The sequence below is a fragment of the Phoxinus phoxinus genome, assembly GCF_949152265.1.
Source record: "Phoxinus phoxinus genome assembly, chromosome: 3".
Taxonomy (NCBI): Eukaryota; Metazoa; Chordata; class Actinopteri; order Cypriniformes; family Leuciscidae; genus Phoxinus; species Phoxinus phoxinus.
Genome location: NC_136878.1, coordinates 28048400 through 28066904, shown reverse-complemented (window position 1 = coordinate 28066904; position 18505 = coordinate 28048400). Strand labels below are relative to the sequence as shown.

General features: G+C 37.7%; 1 protein-coding gene across 1 annotated transcript in view; it reads right to left on the bottom strand.

The window, feature by feature from the left end:
- The window catches only part of adamts3 (ADAM metallopeptidase with thrombospondin type 1 motif, 3), a 154872-nt gene extending 136734 nt beyond the window's left edge, over positions 1–18138 (bottom strand). The window contains exons 1-3 of the mRNA XM_079607110.1: positions 17761–18138; positions 16510–16534; positions 15370–15770 (exon numbers count right to left, since the gene is read on the bottom strand). Coding sequence (XP_079463236.1) covers positions 15370–15770; positions 16510–16534; positions 17761–17826 — 492 coding nt within the window. The 5' untranslated portion in view covers positions 17827–18138. The remainder of the gene's footprint in view (positions 1–15369; positions 15771–16509; positions 16535–17760) is intronic.
- Positions 18139–18505: the final 367 nt, after the last annotated feature.

Below are 18505 nucleotides of genomic sequence, written 5' to 3'. Positions count from 1 at the left end.
TCCTTCTACATTCTTAATAAACTTTTCTTTAGAACACTTAATTTGTAAGGCCCTATATAGTTCAGTCCCATAGATATGGGGATCTTAAAGCAACTCCATGTACAAGGTCTCAGAGAAGCAGCAGTCTGATGAATCACTTAGTTAAAGGGGACCTATTATGCAAAATTCAATTTTATATTGTTTTTTGTTTTTTTATACATATTTACATGTATGTGTCCGCAGTGGTGTACATAAAGACCCTGTTGTGGTATAAATCCATCCACTCATCACATTAACATCACATTGGAACAGGCCCTGCTAGGCTTGGGAATCGGTTCCAGGTTCCGGTTTGGAACCGGTTCCAAACATTCCAAACCATCGGAATCGTACACGTCCACACGTTAACGATTCCACTTTCCATTAGGGCTGGGCGTGGGCGATAATTTGATTTTATTGATTAACTCGAATGTGTATTGTACGTCGATATGTTTGAATGAAAATCGGTTTTCTCTTTAACATCCGCCGACGCTCCACTCCCCTCCGCTCAGCGCGTTTGCCATAGAGCTACACAAACAACATAGCAAATGAACAAGACCGCGGCTGCACAAGCACACCCGCCAAAAACATTTACAAACTGAATCTGCAGGGCTGCCAACTCTCACGAATTCACCGTGAGACTCACGCAGTTGTCACTTTTTTCACGCGCTCTCACGCCACACACCTATTTTCTCACACAGAGAAAATCCCGAAGCAAAGAGGACACTGACACCGACAGAGAAGGTTACTGTACTATAGATATAAAACAAATTCTCAGCTCTCAGATTCTGTCAATTTAATTACAAAATTCAAACAATAAACACAGTTTTGGCGCTTGTAAATGTGATGTGACAGATCTCAGTTTAAGCGGCACGTGAACCGATCATCTGTTACTACTAACTAATAGTAAATTAACTTCGAATGATCAATAGGTCATTTGAAAGATACAGTTCAACTTACCGAAATGTAATAAAATCGATCGATCAAGTGTTTTTCAACCGCAGAAAGAGGTCCATAAACAGCTCAGTCACGTAACGATATGTTCACCTCAGGAAAGCCATTTAATAACCATAGCACGTAGTTGGACTTAAACAATTGTCTGTAGAGAGGAGTATTTTGCTAAATATTTATTTTGCTAAATATGATAACTATATTACATATTTATTATATTTCTACCTATATCATTAAAATATTATAAGTATTTATATATTATCATTATAAAAAAACACATTTTATTATAATTTGAGATGCTATTTTTAACCCCAAGGGGGTTAGACTAAGTGTGATTACAATACAAAGCTTTGTTTTTGAAATGTTTACTTTTTTTTTTAGAAATTTCAAAGCTTTCAACTTCTGTATTGATATTGCACACTTGGTTCTCTAAAACCACTTTAAATTAGACATTCAAAGCCAACAACTCTCAAAGCCTCTTAAGTGTTCAGCAAATGGTACAGGAATCGATATGGGAATCGATAAGGAATCGCACCAATAAGCAGACTTGGCAATGGCATCAATATCAATCATTTCTTAACGATGCCCATCCCTAGGCCCTGCCCACAACTGGAGGTAGAATCTGCCCTATTAGCTTAACTCCTCCCCTGAGTGAGCTGTACACAGTCCGCCATGTGTATCTCCTCGCCAGAGCATTTAAGAGCTGCATTCAAGCATTATTTTTAAAGCTCCTTAAGTTATTCAATCAAGAGCAGTGAGTCCAGTAAGTGTTTTTTTGTTTTTCTTTTGTTGTTTGGTTCATATTAACAACGTACATCAGGAACTGTATATTACGCTGCTGTCACTATCATACACAGATCTAATTTACACATGCAATTTATTTCTCTGCTGTTTACGTTCACAGACATTACCGACTGTGTTTGTGTGAACTTTGTACGTTTTTGACATAACTACAGGGCTCCAGACTGCGACCATTTTTCCTGCCGGTGCGACCACAACGTTGCCGAGCACCGAATGCAAACAAAAGTAAAGCGTAACGAAAATGCGCTTCAATAATAAATCTTAAACAGCGCAGCTCCCCGAACTTGCCACTCACGGGCCGATCTCGCGACACTGTTACTAGGAGATCCAGACTCTGGAGATCCAGTGAAGAAATCCATTGAATTCGCCTCAGAATTAATAACATCATCGCTGCGAGATCCAGTGAGAAACATTCTGATTCGGCGCAGAGTTCCATAATAAACCATAGATATCAGATCAAACAGCACTGTGCTGTTTGATCTGATATCTATGGTTTATTATGGAACTCTGCGCCGTGGAAACCAGGAGAAACACTTATAGAAGGCTTTCAGTCCACAAATCAGCAACATTCACCACGGATTAAGGCTAATGTATTAACTCTAACCATAACTATGGTATTGTGACAGAAATAGTCAAACGCTTACAAGTACTAAACATCTTTTTTCTGCACTTCAAAACTATAATATCATAAATAAATGTTATTTTGAATGTGATGACCAACACATTTTTTGTTTATCCTTCAAAGATTGCCCTAAAACAAAGATAGGAAAACTCTTATTTAAACGCTTATTTAAAAATAAAAATACATTAAATTACCATTGTAAACAGTAGGATGCTTATTGGCTATTTTCACTTCCTAATATACTGTATATTTTTTTGTATGTATGCTTTTTAATGAATATTAAGACATTATGAATGATAATAATTCAATTGTATCTACATGATTAATTTAATCTACACCCTAAATTAAGCATAGTGCTTTATTCTCAGCCCCAGTGCTACCAGATATTGTTTGTAGAACTCAGTGGCTCCGGTGCTGCTGCCCTCAAATGTTAGTCTGGAGCCTGTGAACTTAAAATAAAACTGCACATTGTAATATCTGTACGTTAAGTCTATTTATTATTAAAGAATTTGTCAGTATTACAGTTATTTTGGGGGAAATTTGAATAATTGCATTGCAAGCTGATTTAAGGTGTGCACCTACATTTTCTGCTTGTGCTCCTAACATTTTCAGTCACGGGCTACAGTAAAAAAAAGTTAGTCTGGAGCCCTGCTTATATATTTGAAAAATATACAAAAAAATCTGTGTATTTGACAGTTTAAGCGCAATAAGATACTAAAGAGAAATGAGTTTGATACTCACGGGATGCGCTGTCTGACAGCTTTGGCAGCTTTCTGTGTGTTTGCTTTGGATGTGAACGCTCAGTAAACCATACATCAGAAGTTTAGACAGATATGGCTTTAAAACGCATGCAGATAATAAACTTTCATGATGATGAAGAAATGCACTGTCACGTAAACATGACCGCGATAGAGATGATAATCAAAACTAATCAGATGTTTTGTTTCTGTTTCTGGCAGAGCTATAAAGGCTCCGCCCTATTTTTGGATAGGGGGTGGAGGGCAGCAGCAGCTCATTTGCATTTAAAGATACATGCTTTAAAACTGCATGTTTTTGCTAAAACTTTCATGTTTTTGCATGCTATAATAAATTATTTGTTGGGTATTTTTAACTTAAACTTCACAGATACATTCTGGGGACACCTGAGACTTGTATTGCATCTCGTAAAATCTTTTGAAAAAGACTTTTGGAAAATGGGAAGATGAAAGAAGGAGAAGCTTTTATTTATTTTTTTATGAAGTCTTGTGTTGTACTCCTGAGGGTAAAAAAACAAATCCAATGTTTTGTAGTAATGAACCACTAGTCCAGTAGACCAACACTGGACTGAATCTGAAGTCCTCAAGCTTAAATAACTGGGATGTATTTTGTATTTTTATAAATGTATTTTATGTTTCGTAAAATGTGTTTTTATTTATATAGTTTAATTAATAAGCAAGAACTTAGGCTCTTTGCATCCAAGGAAACCATTTCAGAGAATACTGAAACAGAAATACAAAACAAACAGTCATCCATGATAAGTCTGTGGCTGGACACTGTGGACGTGGTAGACAAATATTAAAGCTGATCACATTCAATGAACTACTATTATTTAAAAAAAAAAACTTTTACATTCAGTGGCAGCCCTCATTAAAAACATTAACCACATCACTGAGGTGAAAGTGCCAGTAAAAAAACAAGGAGGACACAGGGTAGTCACCTCTAACGCCCCATTACCTACACCGACCACAAAGCAGCTTGTTTTATGAAGCAGACAATCACAGGTGGATGGACAGAGCCTCTTGCCTTTACCTAAATAGCAGCCCTCGAAAGGGATCAAGAGACCTGTGTTCCATCAGTTTAATATCCCCAGCATCAGCGCCCGCCAAGCAGACACCAGCTATGGGCCAAGACAAACATATGGGATTCAGCTGAAGGGGTCCAGTTTTCTAAGACGGCACTCCAGTCTCAACCTCTTAAGGAGCCGGTCTGAATGTGCTTTATTTAAAAAAGAGGTACTGCCACTTTCAAAAAAGCATGGATTCAGCCGACACACTGCTACCTTTCACCCGCCATGTTGTTTAAAGGTGTGTTTGGTTTAGAAATGTGTGTAAACCTTCGTCATCATTACCTGCCATTTTCATCCCTCCTTAAAAAGGAACTTTTAAAAAGTTACACCAGTTAATTTCTTTCGCCGGAAAAAAAAAAAAGACGAGAAAAATGTAAAAGTCATCCAAGCCAGAGAGGAAAAGAGGAATCTCTGTATTTCGAGGAAGGAAAATCAAAATAAACGGAGTGAAGCAAAATTATTTTACGTGTACTTAGGAAAATTAACATAATAATCACATTTGATTTACACTATACTTTTTAGTACTTTTTCTTTTTTCCACTATCTACAGTACCATTATGGGTCGTTACACAACATGATTGGTTATTGAATATTGAATAACTTACAAGACATTTGAATGCCAAAATGTATACTGTATGTGTCAGAGTTGTGTTCTGTTGAGTTTGTTTTCATTGGACTTGTCTACCTGTCTTCATGTCACGTGTCATCATCATCATCTGCATCACCTGTGTTCTGTTAATCAGTTCATCTGTGTTTGTATTTATTTCCCTTCTGTTCAGTCAGTCTTTGTCTGTTCTATGTTGTATTTGGTGTGTGTGAACCTTCTGCCTGTCTGTACCATATTGTAAAGTTGCTTTACAAAGAAAATTGCCTCACAAAATTCCAGTGAGCAAAGGAAACAGTGGCAAAGAAAACAGGTGCTCAAACTATGAAGGAAAGGAAGGAAAAAGAACACAAACACATCAATATGTCAGCTTACAATTTCCGGTCACCTAAAAATGAAAATTAGCCCATAATTTCCTCACCCTCAAGTCATCCTAGGTGTATGACATAATACTTTCAGACGAATACAATCAGAGTTGTGTAAAAAAATGCTCTGGCTCTTCCAAGCTTAATAATGGCAGTGAATGGCCATTTCTATTTTGAAGTCCATAAAAGTGCATCTATCCATAATAAAAGTGGTCCACACGGCTCCCGGGGTTAATAAAGGCGATGCGTTTGTGTAAGAAAAAAATTCATATTTGACATGTTACAAAGTAAAATTCTAGCTTCCGGCCTAAAAAAATTCAAAAGGAATAGTAGGCTATGTGATGTCATTTTAAATCCATTTTGAAAAAAACACATGATAATCAAATCATTATCATTCATTTATTTTTGTCTCACTTGCGACTCACTAGATCCCTATGGAGCTATTAACACCAGGCGCGATGAATCACAGCATTGACAAAGCAACCAATGTGTCGATTTTCCCCCGTCGCCCTGCGATGAAACGAGCCGTCCAATTAGATTTGAGCCTACCCGAGCCGCTGCTATTATTGCACAAAGTGTGAGAGAGAGTGGTGTGTAAGCACTGAAGTGATGAGTCCCAGCTTAGGACCCAAGCAATCCGATTGGTTCAAAGCTCGTTTTATGGGTAATCGCTTTAGTGCCTGGTTACAAATCAGATATCACTTTATTATACAAGTCGTTTGAACTACGTTATAACGACCATTTATGTATTTGTACTTTTCATTAATTTGTATTTTATATGTTTCATATACTAGTGTATAACCGAAGCTAAAGATTGTGAAATTTAAAATTTCTTGTTCTTAAGTGTCTTTTTAAGTAAACTTAGATAGTAGCATACAGCTATCAGAAATTATTAAAGATAAAGTTTTTTTCAACCATTTACGATATTTTTCGATAAACAATTCGATAACAAATATGATACAAGCATAATTCTGTTTAAGAATTAATTATGACATGACATGCTTGTAATTAAAAAAATATATATATTATGCCTTATTTCTTAATAACATTAACAGATTGTTAGATTAATTCAAATGTGATTGATTACATTAAAGGGATACTTCACCGATTAGCATTAAGCTTTGCATCAGTAGAAACCCGGTAGTATTTTCGAATGACCGTGCTTCCCTCCCTCATGTCCCCCTGAGATGAGAGATTTCTGTATTGTGTGTCTGGAAAAATGTTTTTTTGTCATTTAGCGTCATCGGAGGCTTTTTTGGCCAGAGGCTAGAGACTACAGCCAGTAGTAGGAGCTAGCTTCACATGTTTTTAACCCGCCCATAGGGCTGTATACCTGTACAAGCCGCAAAACAGCGAGGAACAGTTGCGGATGGAGGAACAAGAGGCGGCCGGAGCAGCTGCTGCAGCAGAGGTGCAAGTATTTCTTTTTTAATTAATTTATCAACTAAATCGTCACGGAGACTCACGATAAAACGATGGCTTTTCAGTTTCGAGTCAATTAGCCTAGTTGTATCATTTCTTCCGATACTGAACTTTATAACCGGTAGGCGTGGCTTGGGAGTGGCCTCATAGGTAAAGTGCATTCTGGGAGTTGTTCTCTTTCATCCACATTAGCCAAAAATACATTTTATGGCTTTTCTCAGTCTAGAAGGCACCAACTTCTAAAATAATTTCACATTTCTACTAAATAAATGATCCAATTCAAATACATATTCATCTTTCCAGCGGTGAAATATCCCTTTAAGAATCGCGAGAACAGCTTAAGATCATGCATATTACTGGGGTCCTAAGCTGGGACTCATCACTTCGCTGGGAATCAACACTTCACCACACCGGAAGAGAGAAGATAATGGATGTTGCTGAGTGTTATCATTTGTGTCTGAGAACAGATTTATTCTTACGTTCTTAGTGTTATTATCAGTTATCAGATTGTTATTATCATTTTCTATCATTTTGTGATCTGAAGAGCTTTAAACAGCGTACATGGCGCTGTTCTCTTACGAGAGGTTCTCTCGTACTACGTAATTGCATTACGCAATGGGTAAAGTCATCTTTGCTCGAGATATGAAGCCAAAAATGTATCCTAAGTTTTGTACATATTGTCAACGCAGTGTAGCAGCAGGCAGACCTAGAGCAGGCTGTCTAGGCTCAGGGGCTGCTTAACTGATTTTTCATCTCTTCAGCGAGCTCTACACATCGCTGGACTCAGAGAGAAGCCGCCGCCGTTGAATAAATCGACCAGCAAGCCTAGGAAAGCGTCTAAGGAAGCCGGCCGTCTTCGCCGCCTTCAGTCATCTGTGCCTGCAACGCTATCCGGCGACAAGTATCCTTTTATATCCTCTCTGTGTGTTCGCCGCTGCGACTCACGTGTCTGAAAGAGCACGAGGCGTTTGTTGCAAAATGCCTAATTTTTCCTGTGGTTCTTGCAGAGCCGCGCTCAGCGATGGAGACCGTCATGTGATCTGCGCTCTCTGCCTGGGCCGAGACCATGCAGCCCTCGCCCTGTCTTCGGGAGGCTGCATCCACTGCGAAGAACTGCCAATGTCGACCCTGCGGGCTCGACTACCTGTAATCGACGCCCAAGCTGTCGCTCCGTCTCTCTCCAGTGGCCCGCGTAAGAAGAAACGCCGCGCCCAGAGACCACCGGAGCCCGTTGTCGCCCGCGAACGCACGCCGGAACTCTCCCCTCGAGCTTCGCACAATTACGCAATTACGCAGTACGAGAGAACCTCTCGTAAGAGAACGTACTCGGTTACCTAACATAACCTCGGTTCTCTCTAGATGAGGGAACGAGTACTGCTTAACCTGCCGTGATCGCGCCCCGAGCTCACTTCGCTTCAGGCGATGAAAAACCAGTTAAGCAGCCCCTGAGCCCTTTCTTTTATACGCTAAGCCACCCCCATTCTGGCAGGCTATGACGCGTGAGGGCGTGATGTCACGCAGTTCCCGCGAGGCAGCCAATGAGCACATAAACAACTGAAAGAAACATGAAGCCAAATAAATGTAAGATTACGATGGTATATGTTCTGTATGTGTTTTTCATGCAGTTCAGGGTATTTGTATTACAATAAAGAATGAGAAATGCTTACATGAGAAATGTTAAACAGGTGTAGCATTCAGTTTATTATAAAACAGTACAAATAATGCACGTCTACTGATTATTTAATCAAAATCCCCTTTAGATCGCACAGTCCTTATTACACGCGCTTGATGATGGTTTCTGTGTAAGTAGGCTACCAAACTTTATTTGTCTTAAATAACTGTTGTATATGGTTCAGCGGACGAGGTTAAATCTAAATGGGAAAACCTACGAGATACATGAAGAAAAATTTATTTTCGGTCAGCGCCACCTATTGCCACCAGGCGTGAATTAGTTGAAGGCAATCAATCGTTTAGTGTTCAGTGTGAAAGCTGCGTTCGTCTGCAATTTGCTTAGCTTTATCCCGTTGCGCTCAGTGTGAAAGGGCCTTAACTCCAAATAAAAAAATAAAACCCAAGTGCTGCTGGTGAACAGGACCCAATTTTCAGAGCAATGACAACAGAAAATGTGGTTTTAAACTAGTCATGATTAAAAAATTATTTAAAAAAATTATATATCAATAAAAGCAGCCAAACACACAGGGCTAGAGTTACTAGTCTCGGGCCTCTCCTGAAGCAGACCTAAAGAAACAAGTTGCCTCTGCATATCCTCCAACACCTCCCCTCTTCAACCTCAAACCATATACCAAAACAGCTCAGGGGTCAAGCCTCTGCAACAGGCAAGTCCTCGGCTGAATCAACAAAGTACATCAATAACTATTAGTGAATACAACTCTTGTGTACGGGTGCACTTCTCAGGGGGAAGGAACTGGCTCGGTTTCTTTTTCAATCAAAGGCAACCTTTTTTTCTGGATATGCTAAATCCCCAACATGCCGTCTTCTGTATAACTGAAGCATATACAGCCGTTCTTCGTAAATGCTTAAATCATATTGAAGATGGACCAAGGGCCTCTCTTTCTGAGAGAGGACAAGAGGCTTATTAAATGTAAATTGGGCATTTGAGTCTAATCCAAATATTGTAGCATCTGTTTTCTCCCGCCTCTCTTTGTCGCTTTAGATAATGCTTTGCGTAATGGAAGTCTTGCCAGTAAAAACAGAACTTTATGAAATATTTTGGGACTACTGCCAGTTAATTTGCACTCTAAAACATTATTTTGGTGCATTTTAAAGTGCATTGAAGAACATAGAAGGGGGCTTTAGTTTCTTTTACATGGCTAAATTGCTTTAGCTGTAAAAACACTAGCAGAACTGAGGTAACAGTTAAAATCAGGACAGCCTCTTATGATCCAAATGTTACCTGATTTCAAGCTGAGATGCTAAAGTTGAAGTCACTGAGTTCAGCCAATATTTGGTGAGGAATGTTTGTGTTCCCAGAAGGATGGTTTCTGAGTTTAAACTGGTGTTGGACTGAATAAAAGCCTCACCTGAGTTTGCAAAGTTTAAACAGAGTTAAGGAGTGAAACTCAAGCTAATGCTGCTCTTTCCAATGGAAAGCAACAACTTCTGATAGGTATGATAGTACAGAAAGCTTGCTTTACTCTCTTTCCTTCAAGTACTCTCTCAATAATATATGTCCATTCACCCAACAATGAAAATCCAGACATAATTTATCCATCCTTATGTTATTCCAAACATGTATGACTTTCAGAAGGATTTATTTTGAAGATTGTTTTTATGCTTTTTCCCAAGCTATTTCACACACACACACACACACACACACACACACACACACGGATTGAAGCTTTCAAGCTTCAAAAATGCTGTAGAAGGGTCAATATTCAAGGGATAATATGAATTCATTATTCACATAATATCTTGACATCCAATCTAGCTCTCAAGAATTTTTAAAAGAAAGGTAGAGATGTCCGATTAATAAACAAACCATGATTCTGAATGATTCATTTATAAATCAAACTGATCCAGTTCTCAAGTTCAAGTCTTGAGTGGTTAACAGCACTAAGGAGGTGAAGGTTCTCAGTGAAAGACGTAAATGTTGGTTTCTCACACAAAGCTTGTACGGTTTCAACGAGTCATATACGCAGTATATAAAAAGCTTTATTTTTCTATTAATTTCAATGACACTGAATGGGGGTCAGTACAGTCTTCAGAATCTCCACTTTTATGCTTCACAGAAGAAATAAGGTCAAGGAGGTTTGAAACAACCTCTTTCAGAGTAAATGATGACACAATTTATTTAACTGGTAACTGTTCTATTAATTTTCTATCAGCAAGGCTATCTGTTCTATTATCTATGTACTGTAATTGGGTTACAGAATTCAATGCACATTTTGGTTGAAACATTTTGTTCTTCAATTCCATATTTTATTTTCATGCTCAATAAATCCTATTTGTCATTTTTCAGTTTGTGTCCCAGATGGTGAGAGTCTGGAGCGTTAAGAACAAGGCACAGTGAGTGATCCACTGAGTAAAGGGTGGGACACACACTGGTGTGCCAGAGATGTCAGAAAGCAGAGATGTGTTTGCTCTTAAAACAGCTTACACCCACTTGTGACAGTTCATGTCTCATACACTGCTTGGTCACTGGCACTTCTGTTTGATGTAGGTCGTGCAGCCACTGTGTCTGAACTTGATTTTAAAAAAAAAATGTTTTAACAACAGCACAGTTTTCCTCACTGAACTGCACTGCAACATATATCCTAACAAGGCTGTGATAACAGCAGTGTTTCCTGCTGTTTCCTCTGCAAATAAAACAATGTATGCATAGTGCGGCCTCTCTCCTGTTTGATATATTCTAATCATTCAGGCCAGCACTCTTAAAATGTAAGTTCAATCATTGAGTGAAGCCTGCTCCTATTCCCATTTCCTGCTACCTCCACCATCACTAATTATACAGAGTCACAGCAAAATAAATAATTTTCATATAAGATTATGATTCGTTCACTGAATCCATCAGAGCAGTTACTGAATCAACATATGAATAACTAATGGCTCTTATGAGTGATTCTTTTGAGGAATAAATCAAAAATGCGGTTGCCCATTTTAATCAGTTTGACGAATCCTTTACTAAATTAACGGTAACACTTTACAATAAGGTTCATTTATTAAACATTAGTTAATGTATTAACTAACGTGAACTAACAATGAGCAACACTTTTTTTTACAGTATTTATTAATCTTTGTTAATGTTAGTTAATATAAATAAAACTGTTCATCGTTTGTTCATGTTAGTTCACAGTGCATTAACTCATGTTAACAAGATTTTAATAAAGTATTAGTAAATGTATAAATTAACATTAACAAAGATTAATAAATGCTTTATAAGTGCAGTTCATTATTAGTTAATGTTAACTAATGTAGGTAACTAATGTTAACTGATGAACCATATTGTAAAGTGTTACCAAATTAACATATACACTACTGTTCAAAAGTTTGAAGTCTGTGAGCATTTTTAACGTTTTTGAAACAAGTGTCTTATTACTTATCAAGTCGGGATTTATTTGATAAAAAAATACAGTAAAACAGTAATTTTTACATTTATTCCTGTGCTGGCAAAGCAGAATTTTCAGCCTCATGACTCTACAGTGTCACATGATCATTCAGTAATCATTCTAATATGCTGAATTGTGTTGAAAACACTTGTGCTGATGAATATTTTTGTGGAAACCATGATAACTTTTTTTAGAGTTTACTTATTTGAAATCGTTGTAACAATGTAAAAGTCTTAACTCTTTTTATCACAAGTAACTGTAGATCAATTTAATGCATCGTTGATGAATATTTATTCAATACTTATTCTTAAAATTATGGGTGTCATATACTATGCTGTTAGTAGCTTATTGTGGTCTATGTACAGTAGAGTAATACAAATTACTGTTTGTCAGCTTACTAAGTCTTGGAACAGTGAACTGAACTCTTAGAGGAATTCAAGGCATGATGGGTGCAGGGGGGGGGGGGGGGGTGCAGAGAAGTTCAAAGTCATCTCAGCACTAAAGTGGATCTGCAAAAGACTGAACATGTTAGATTGTTACTGGCAGTGTGGGCAGAAGAACACAGACTCCTCTGACCATTAATGTCATTATTCTCCTGACAAAGGTGCATTGGGCATGAAGTTCTGGCTCAGAGCCAGCCTCCCGTGTGAAGCTCGGCCAGGAGTTCAGTAACACAGCCAGCTCTGATCATCAATGAGTGAGGAGCCTCATTCAGCACCCTGGCCACAGAATATAGCAGTATGCATTAAAGAGGCCAAGCTATGAGTGACACAGAGCTGTAGATTAGCAAAAGGATAATTCCCATTGCTTTGGGACTGCTGAGCCTCTTTTGGTCCCTAGTGGAAAGGGAATGGGCAATGGCTTGGATCTTTGATATTTCTACCAAAGTATTTCTGCTGACATTCCGAGACCTTGTTGAGTTGCTAAGCAGAAACAGAACCGTTCACTTTTCTCCACTTTCAGAGGAATGTTCACAAGCCTGAAACATGCCTGTGTCATGTAAGTGAGCCTCCTCCTCCTCCTCCTCCTCCTCCTCCTCCTCCTCCTCCTCCTCCTCCTCCTCCTCCAGCTAAAATCATCCCTCCATCCCCCACAACCTCTCAGCTCAGAAAGGAAATAACTGCTTCACGGGCTACATGTGAAGACTTCAAGATCCACGGTGGCTGTAATTAAGACCAGTGAAACATATCTTGGTGTCGACTCTGAGTGCCACTTTACATCAAAGACTGTCCACGTAAGCATTTGCTCCATTACTCAAGGGAATGGCAGAGTTTAGGTGGAAAATGTAAAGCTACAAAAACCTCAGTGGGTCTTGAAGAAATACACAGTCAAGGTTTCAAAGGTCACACAACAGCACTGAATCTGATGTCATTCTAAGACGATATAAACATTCAGAGCTGAAGGAAAATGTCTAAAGAAATCAGCTCAAATGCAATGGTTCAGCTTACAGTCTCACAGTATGTACAATCAAACTCATGAGTTACATTGCAGTTCTAATGAGTCTGATGAATCCTTCACTGAATAAGTCAGAGCAGATAATGAATCTGACTCACTATGATGTCCAGTGAGAAAATATTTGTTATACCTTTGTGGACTGCAATCAAAACATAATAGCATGTAGTGTAGACCAATTCATGACCAAATTAACTTTTAAACAGTTATTTTAATGAACATCCAAAATGAATTGCAAACTCATGAATGACCAATTTAAATTAGCCTGACAAATTTACTGAATGAACTCAATGAATTCATCAGGGGACTTGCTTAACTATAGAACAATGCATCGTTAAAGAAATCAACCAGCTACTCAGGAATGTTTCCCGAAACTGCATTGTCGCAAATTTGTCGTTCAACCATGTTGGTTAATGATGTCACGAAGGTGGTGGTGTAATAACTAATCCGTTGATGTTTTGCTATAAATTACGGACATGCCATCTGAGGACTAATTCAAATTTTCTCAGTTATTTTGCTTTATTTCCAGTTTCAAACATAGGCTCGTTCTTATGTACTAGAGCATGTATGCACATGCACACTCAAAATGGTGTTTTATATCTCTTGATAAACTAAAAGACGTAAATGAAATTTGTATATATTCTAAATAAAATATATAGATTGTACTGATTTTGTTCAAGATAAGAATTTATTAAGTCCACATGTCAATCAAACAAGAAACTATGCTTCTAACCACAGGTCGAGAGCTGTCGTTCAGACCACACAGCTTTGCGATGCTGTTTGCGAATGTTCATTGGAACTATGGTTTCAGGAAACAGACTCCTTGAACTATGCTGATAATGATGGAATTTGCGACCATAGTTGGTAAACGATGCTTTTGGGAAACGCACCCCAGAGCAGTTACTGAATCAATATCTGAATCAATATAGCCTAATGACTAGTGAGAAAACACGACTTTCAATTCAGTTGTTCTAGCAGCCTACAAAAATAACAAAATACAGAACGTAGTGAGAGTAGTCTGATGATCTTTATGAGTGATTGATTTTTTTTTTTTTTTTTTTTTACTGAGGTCAGAGCAAAGACAGCAAATTCTATTGCATCCTAAAAACATCCTAAAAAATAAAGCATCAATTCAAAATGCTACTATTATTCGACAAACAGCTTCTTTTACATGGCTTTACAACTGAATTTTTTGTCAATGTTTTTATTTTTTATTTTTTATACCTGAAAAGTTAATTTGTAGAATCTGACACATTCCACTTGATTCCAAAGGGATCGAGTGTTAGACTACTGCTTGAATCCAAAAAAAAAACATATTTTCCCACTGAGTGCCTCATCAACATAGCCATCACTCCTTTGCCCATGCTTGTCTACGTAAACTCTTTGGAAGTCTATGCGAAATTGATTTTCCCAATTTGATCTGTCTATTTATTGTTGAAGAGTAAAGCTTTCCTCTGATGTTAGACAGGCCCTGGGGAGAACAGCTTCATCCTATTTGTCAGCTTCCTGGGGTGACCCACAGTTCACTCAACTCCACTATCACTCTGAACACTAGCCTCAAGCTCACAAGTCTTTTGTGAGGAAGTGGAAAGACAAAAAGACACACAGTACAATGCACAATTTCCCTGAATGATCTGATTTGTAAACTGACAGGTGAGTGGATTTGTACCATCCTCACCACAGCATCTGCTGAAAGGGAAATTAATAACTTTTCATTTGCGCTATAAGAAAGATTTTCAATGAATAACAGTCTAACACAGGGCAGAAAACGCAGTCTAACGTAACGTTAGTTTTTTTATTTAGAAAGGTTTATTAATGTAACATTTTATAATTACCCATTTGTTGATTACCAGCCATAAAATTAAAAAAATTACTGACTTGTTTATATTGACTATGAAATGAAATATTGCTCTATTGCTAGTTTTGAGAGCCATGAGAGTTAGTATAGACGAAGGAGTGAGCTGTCCCTTTATAGTATAGAAATAAAGAAAATGGCAAATATAATGCAAACTTGCGTTTGGAAAGGAATGACTCACCACTCAATGCCAGTGAGGATTTCCATTAAAGTTTAGAAACCAAACTGCATTGGCATTATGAAGTACGAAAATAGGCCAGAATAGATTGTAAGCCATTATTAACTACACAAATCTAACACTTTGCAGTTTCTTTGCATTTTATCATTTGTGTCAGGCCCTGTGCCAAGTTCATTTCAAAAGTAATATACTAGGAAAGGAAACTACACTCACCAGTCCATCACAGTTGTTAATAGCAACAGAAGCTCCAGGCACATCAGTGATGTCCCCTATAAAAGTGCAGTCTGTTTTCAGCAACTCCCTTCTAAGTATTCTCTCTGAGTGGGTTCCATTCTCAGTTGCATTCCCAGCTATTTCGATCTCATCATGCCATTCCACCATAGATCCTGGAGCCACTAATCTTTGGTTGGGATGTAGTCGGAGGTGGAATTCCTTGCCAAAGACAGTGATGTTAAAGAACAGTCTGTCTACCGCTTGCGTCGACCCTTCCAAAACCTCACGCTTCACACGCTGCTTGTGATTGGCTGAGAGAAGATGCGAGAGGTAGTGACCCTCTGCATCGGTACTGATGGGAGTAATGAGGCCATACTCTTTCAGACGGATCTTCAACAAGTCTGATAAAACATAAGACAAACATGTAGAATTTATCTTGATTTTAATAAAAATTGATGTGAATACATGCAAGACCTGTGCCTGAGAAATAATTGCTCTAGTCTAATGGGTTGATTTTGAATAATAAAAAATATATGATTTTCTACATCAGTAATTAAATTTAAAGTGGTTAAAATGGTGCACTGAACTCATCACTGAAGGTTGTGACGTTGACACTACTTTGAGTTTACTTAAATGTAATGGAGTCAGTTTTTACGGTGTACAATTAACTTCTTAAAGTTATCCCACTGTTCATTAAAAAAGAGAAACACAATTAATGATTGTAAAGTCTAGCTGACTAAACAATGTATTATCATCCTGTGCAATTTGCTTGCCATTCCCAACTTTAATTAACTATTATTATAGGTGTTATATAACTATTATAATAAGTGTATTATAGTCTGTTAAAAGTTCTCTAAAGATTGGCTCTGGTGCCTTTAGGGCTTTTCCTGAACTGACTGTTTAACAATTCTGATGAATTTTCTGATTAAAGTATTTGTCATTAAACATTGAGAGGAGAAGATACAAGTGATAACACCACATGACTTGGCACAGTGTGACTCTTACTTTGCAGCTGTCTACATAAATTATTAAAGAAGCATCAAAAGTTATAAAAATGACTTTTTCACCCTGAAAAACTATTTGAGAAACATAACGAGCACAAATTAGCGGAAAAAGTTTGAGGACCACAAGATACTTTACCTTTTTTATCTTTAATTTCACCAGCCTGCAAGAAAACGAGAACAAAGCGATAAATAAATGATGCATAAAACATGCAGCCAATACATTTATAAAACAGCTGAGAAAGTAGGCTACCATTGCAGAGAACCCATAATGGGTGTAAAACTGTCATGAGTATATCCAAATCTGACATTTAACTTTCAATTTCATTTGTGGCAAGCCATGTTTACATGTATTCCTTTAAACTAATAGGTATCTATTTTTATGTTACTACTTAATTTCAATTTCCAGGATGAAACCCAATAGTGACCAGAAGCAAAGGAATAAGCAACTCATCCATTGTTATTGTTACTGTGGTTCAGATATAAACTATTCACTTCCAACAAGTGAACTAACTGTTGCTAGTATCTATTTTACTACTATTTATTCAATTAGGTGAGCTACTACTTTTTGTTACAACTATAACATCCAGATTGTTTGTAAAGTGTCTATTTCAGATTTTCTGATACTTATACTCTTACCTATTTATCTGACATTAGTAGCCTATCCCATTCCAGCTGTTATTAGTAGCATGTCTTGTGTAACTATAGTTACTAGTCAAAATTACTAGTTTATAGTTTCATAAAATTAAAAAAAAAAATTTTAAACATACTAAACAACTGGAATAGTAAGAAATAGACTATTAATAAATTAGATGATAATAAAGCTAGGTAGGCTACCTAGCACTAACTGAATTGCACACGTAGGCCTAAGTAGTGAATAGTCAATATCTGAACCACGGACCCGCGAACAAATCTATGGAAAAGCATGCAATTGTTTATCTGTAGCAAGGGAATAATTTGTCACTATCAAATAATTACAAGTAGCTACTAGTATTGAATCAATAAATTAATTATGTGCTTGGTCGTTTAAAGGAATAAATATGAAAACAGCTTGCCATATTTCACGTGTTTTCTGCCATGCCAACTTTCGGACAGTTTGGCTATGGTTTGACAGCTGGGAACACTCTCCTAAAATGCGCAAGTTTCTCTCTAGTATTTGGTTGATACGTTCTCTCTAAGTACTCTGCATAATACGAACAGACAGAATAAACACAATACTGGTGTAGATATTCTTAAAACCAGCTTAAATTTCAGTCAGATTTATTTGACTTCTAATCGTGTTCCAAGCGGGAGGGCGACTGTTACACCTCAAACATGTCACGCGAGCTTTCATTTACAGATCACTTTCATACAACTTTACGTGCAGAAACAGTAAATCATTAACACTTACCAGAAGAGCTGAAGTCAGACCTACTACAACTCCTACCATTAGTAACCTAAGTGACAGGACAACCATCACGAGTCGGGTTTTCTCAACTGAAAGACGAGAAACAGAAACTACAATCCAAATTTGGATGTTTTCACTACGCGCCTGTCTTCTCTAAAAGTGTTGCGCACTAATCCTCAAACAAGACACATTTAAAGACTGTTTAAAAGTAGGCTACTTAAGAAAGTTAAAAGTTGTAGAACTTGGGTCAATGCCTCAGTTTGTTAAACTTATAGGAAAGACATCCCTCTGAAGAATTGAGGTGGTTAAGCTGAGTTGAGCTGGCTGGACAGAGCCTTGTCTGAGTTCTAACCTGGCACTTCGCGCTGACTAATAAACTACAGACCAGCCCCACAGTGACGTCATTTTCTACCCTTTCCCAGGAAAGCACATGGTGGGTGGGGGGGAGAAGAAGAAAAGGAATATGCAAAGAAAACACATGGCGATTGATGCTTTTGTCAAAGCTGGTGTGGATATAGAAGTGAAGCTATTGAAGTCAGAGGTCTGCGATCCTACAGCGGTAAAACCAAGCTGCTCATGTTATATTTACTGGACACATAGTATAATAATATTGCATAGGCTAAAATGTCACTAGTTTTGATTTCAATATTTTCAAAGTTAAAATCTGTTCATTTTTATTGTTATTTTCAGGTGTGTTGATATTAAAACAAATGTAGCCTAATAACAGCTTGCAGTGCTTTAAAATTAT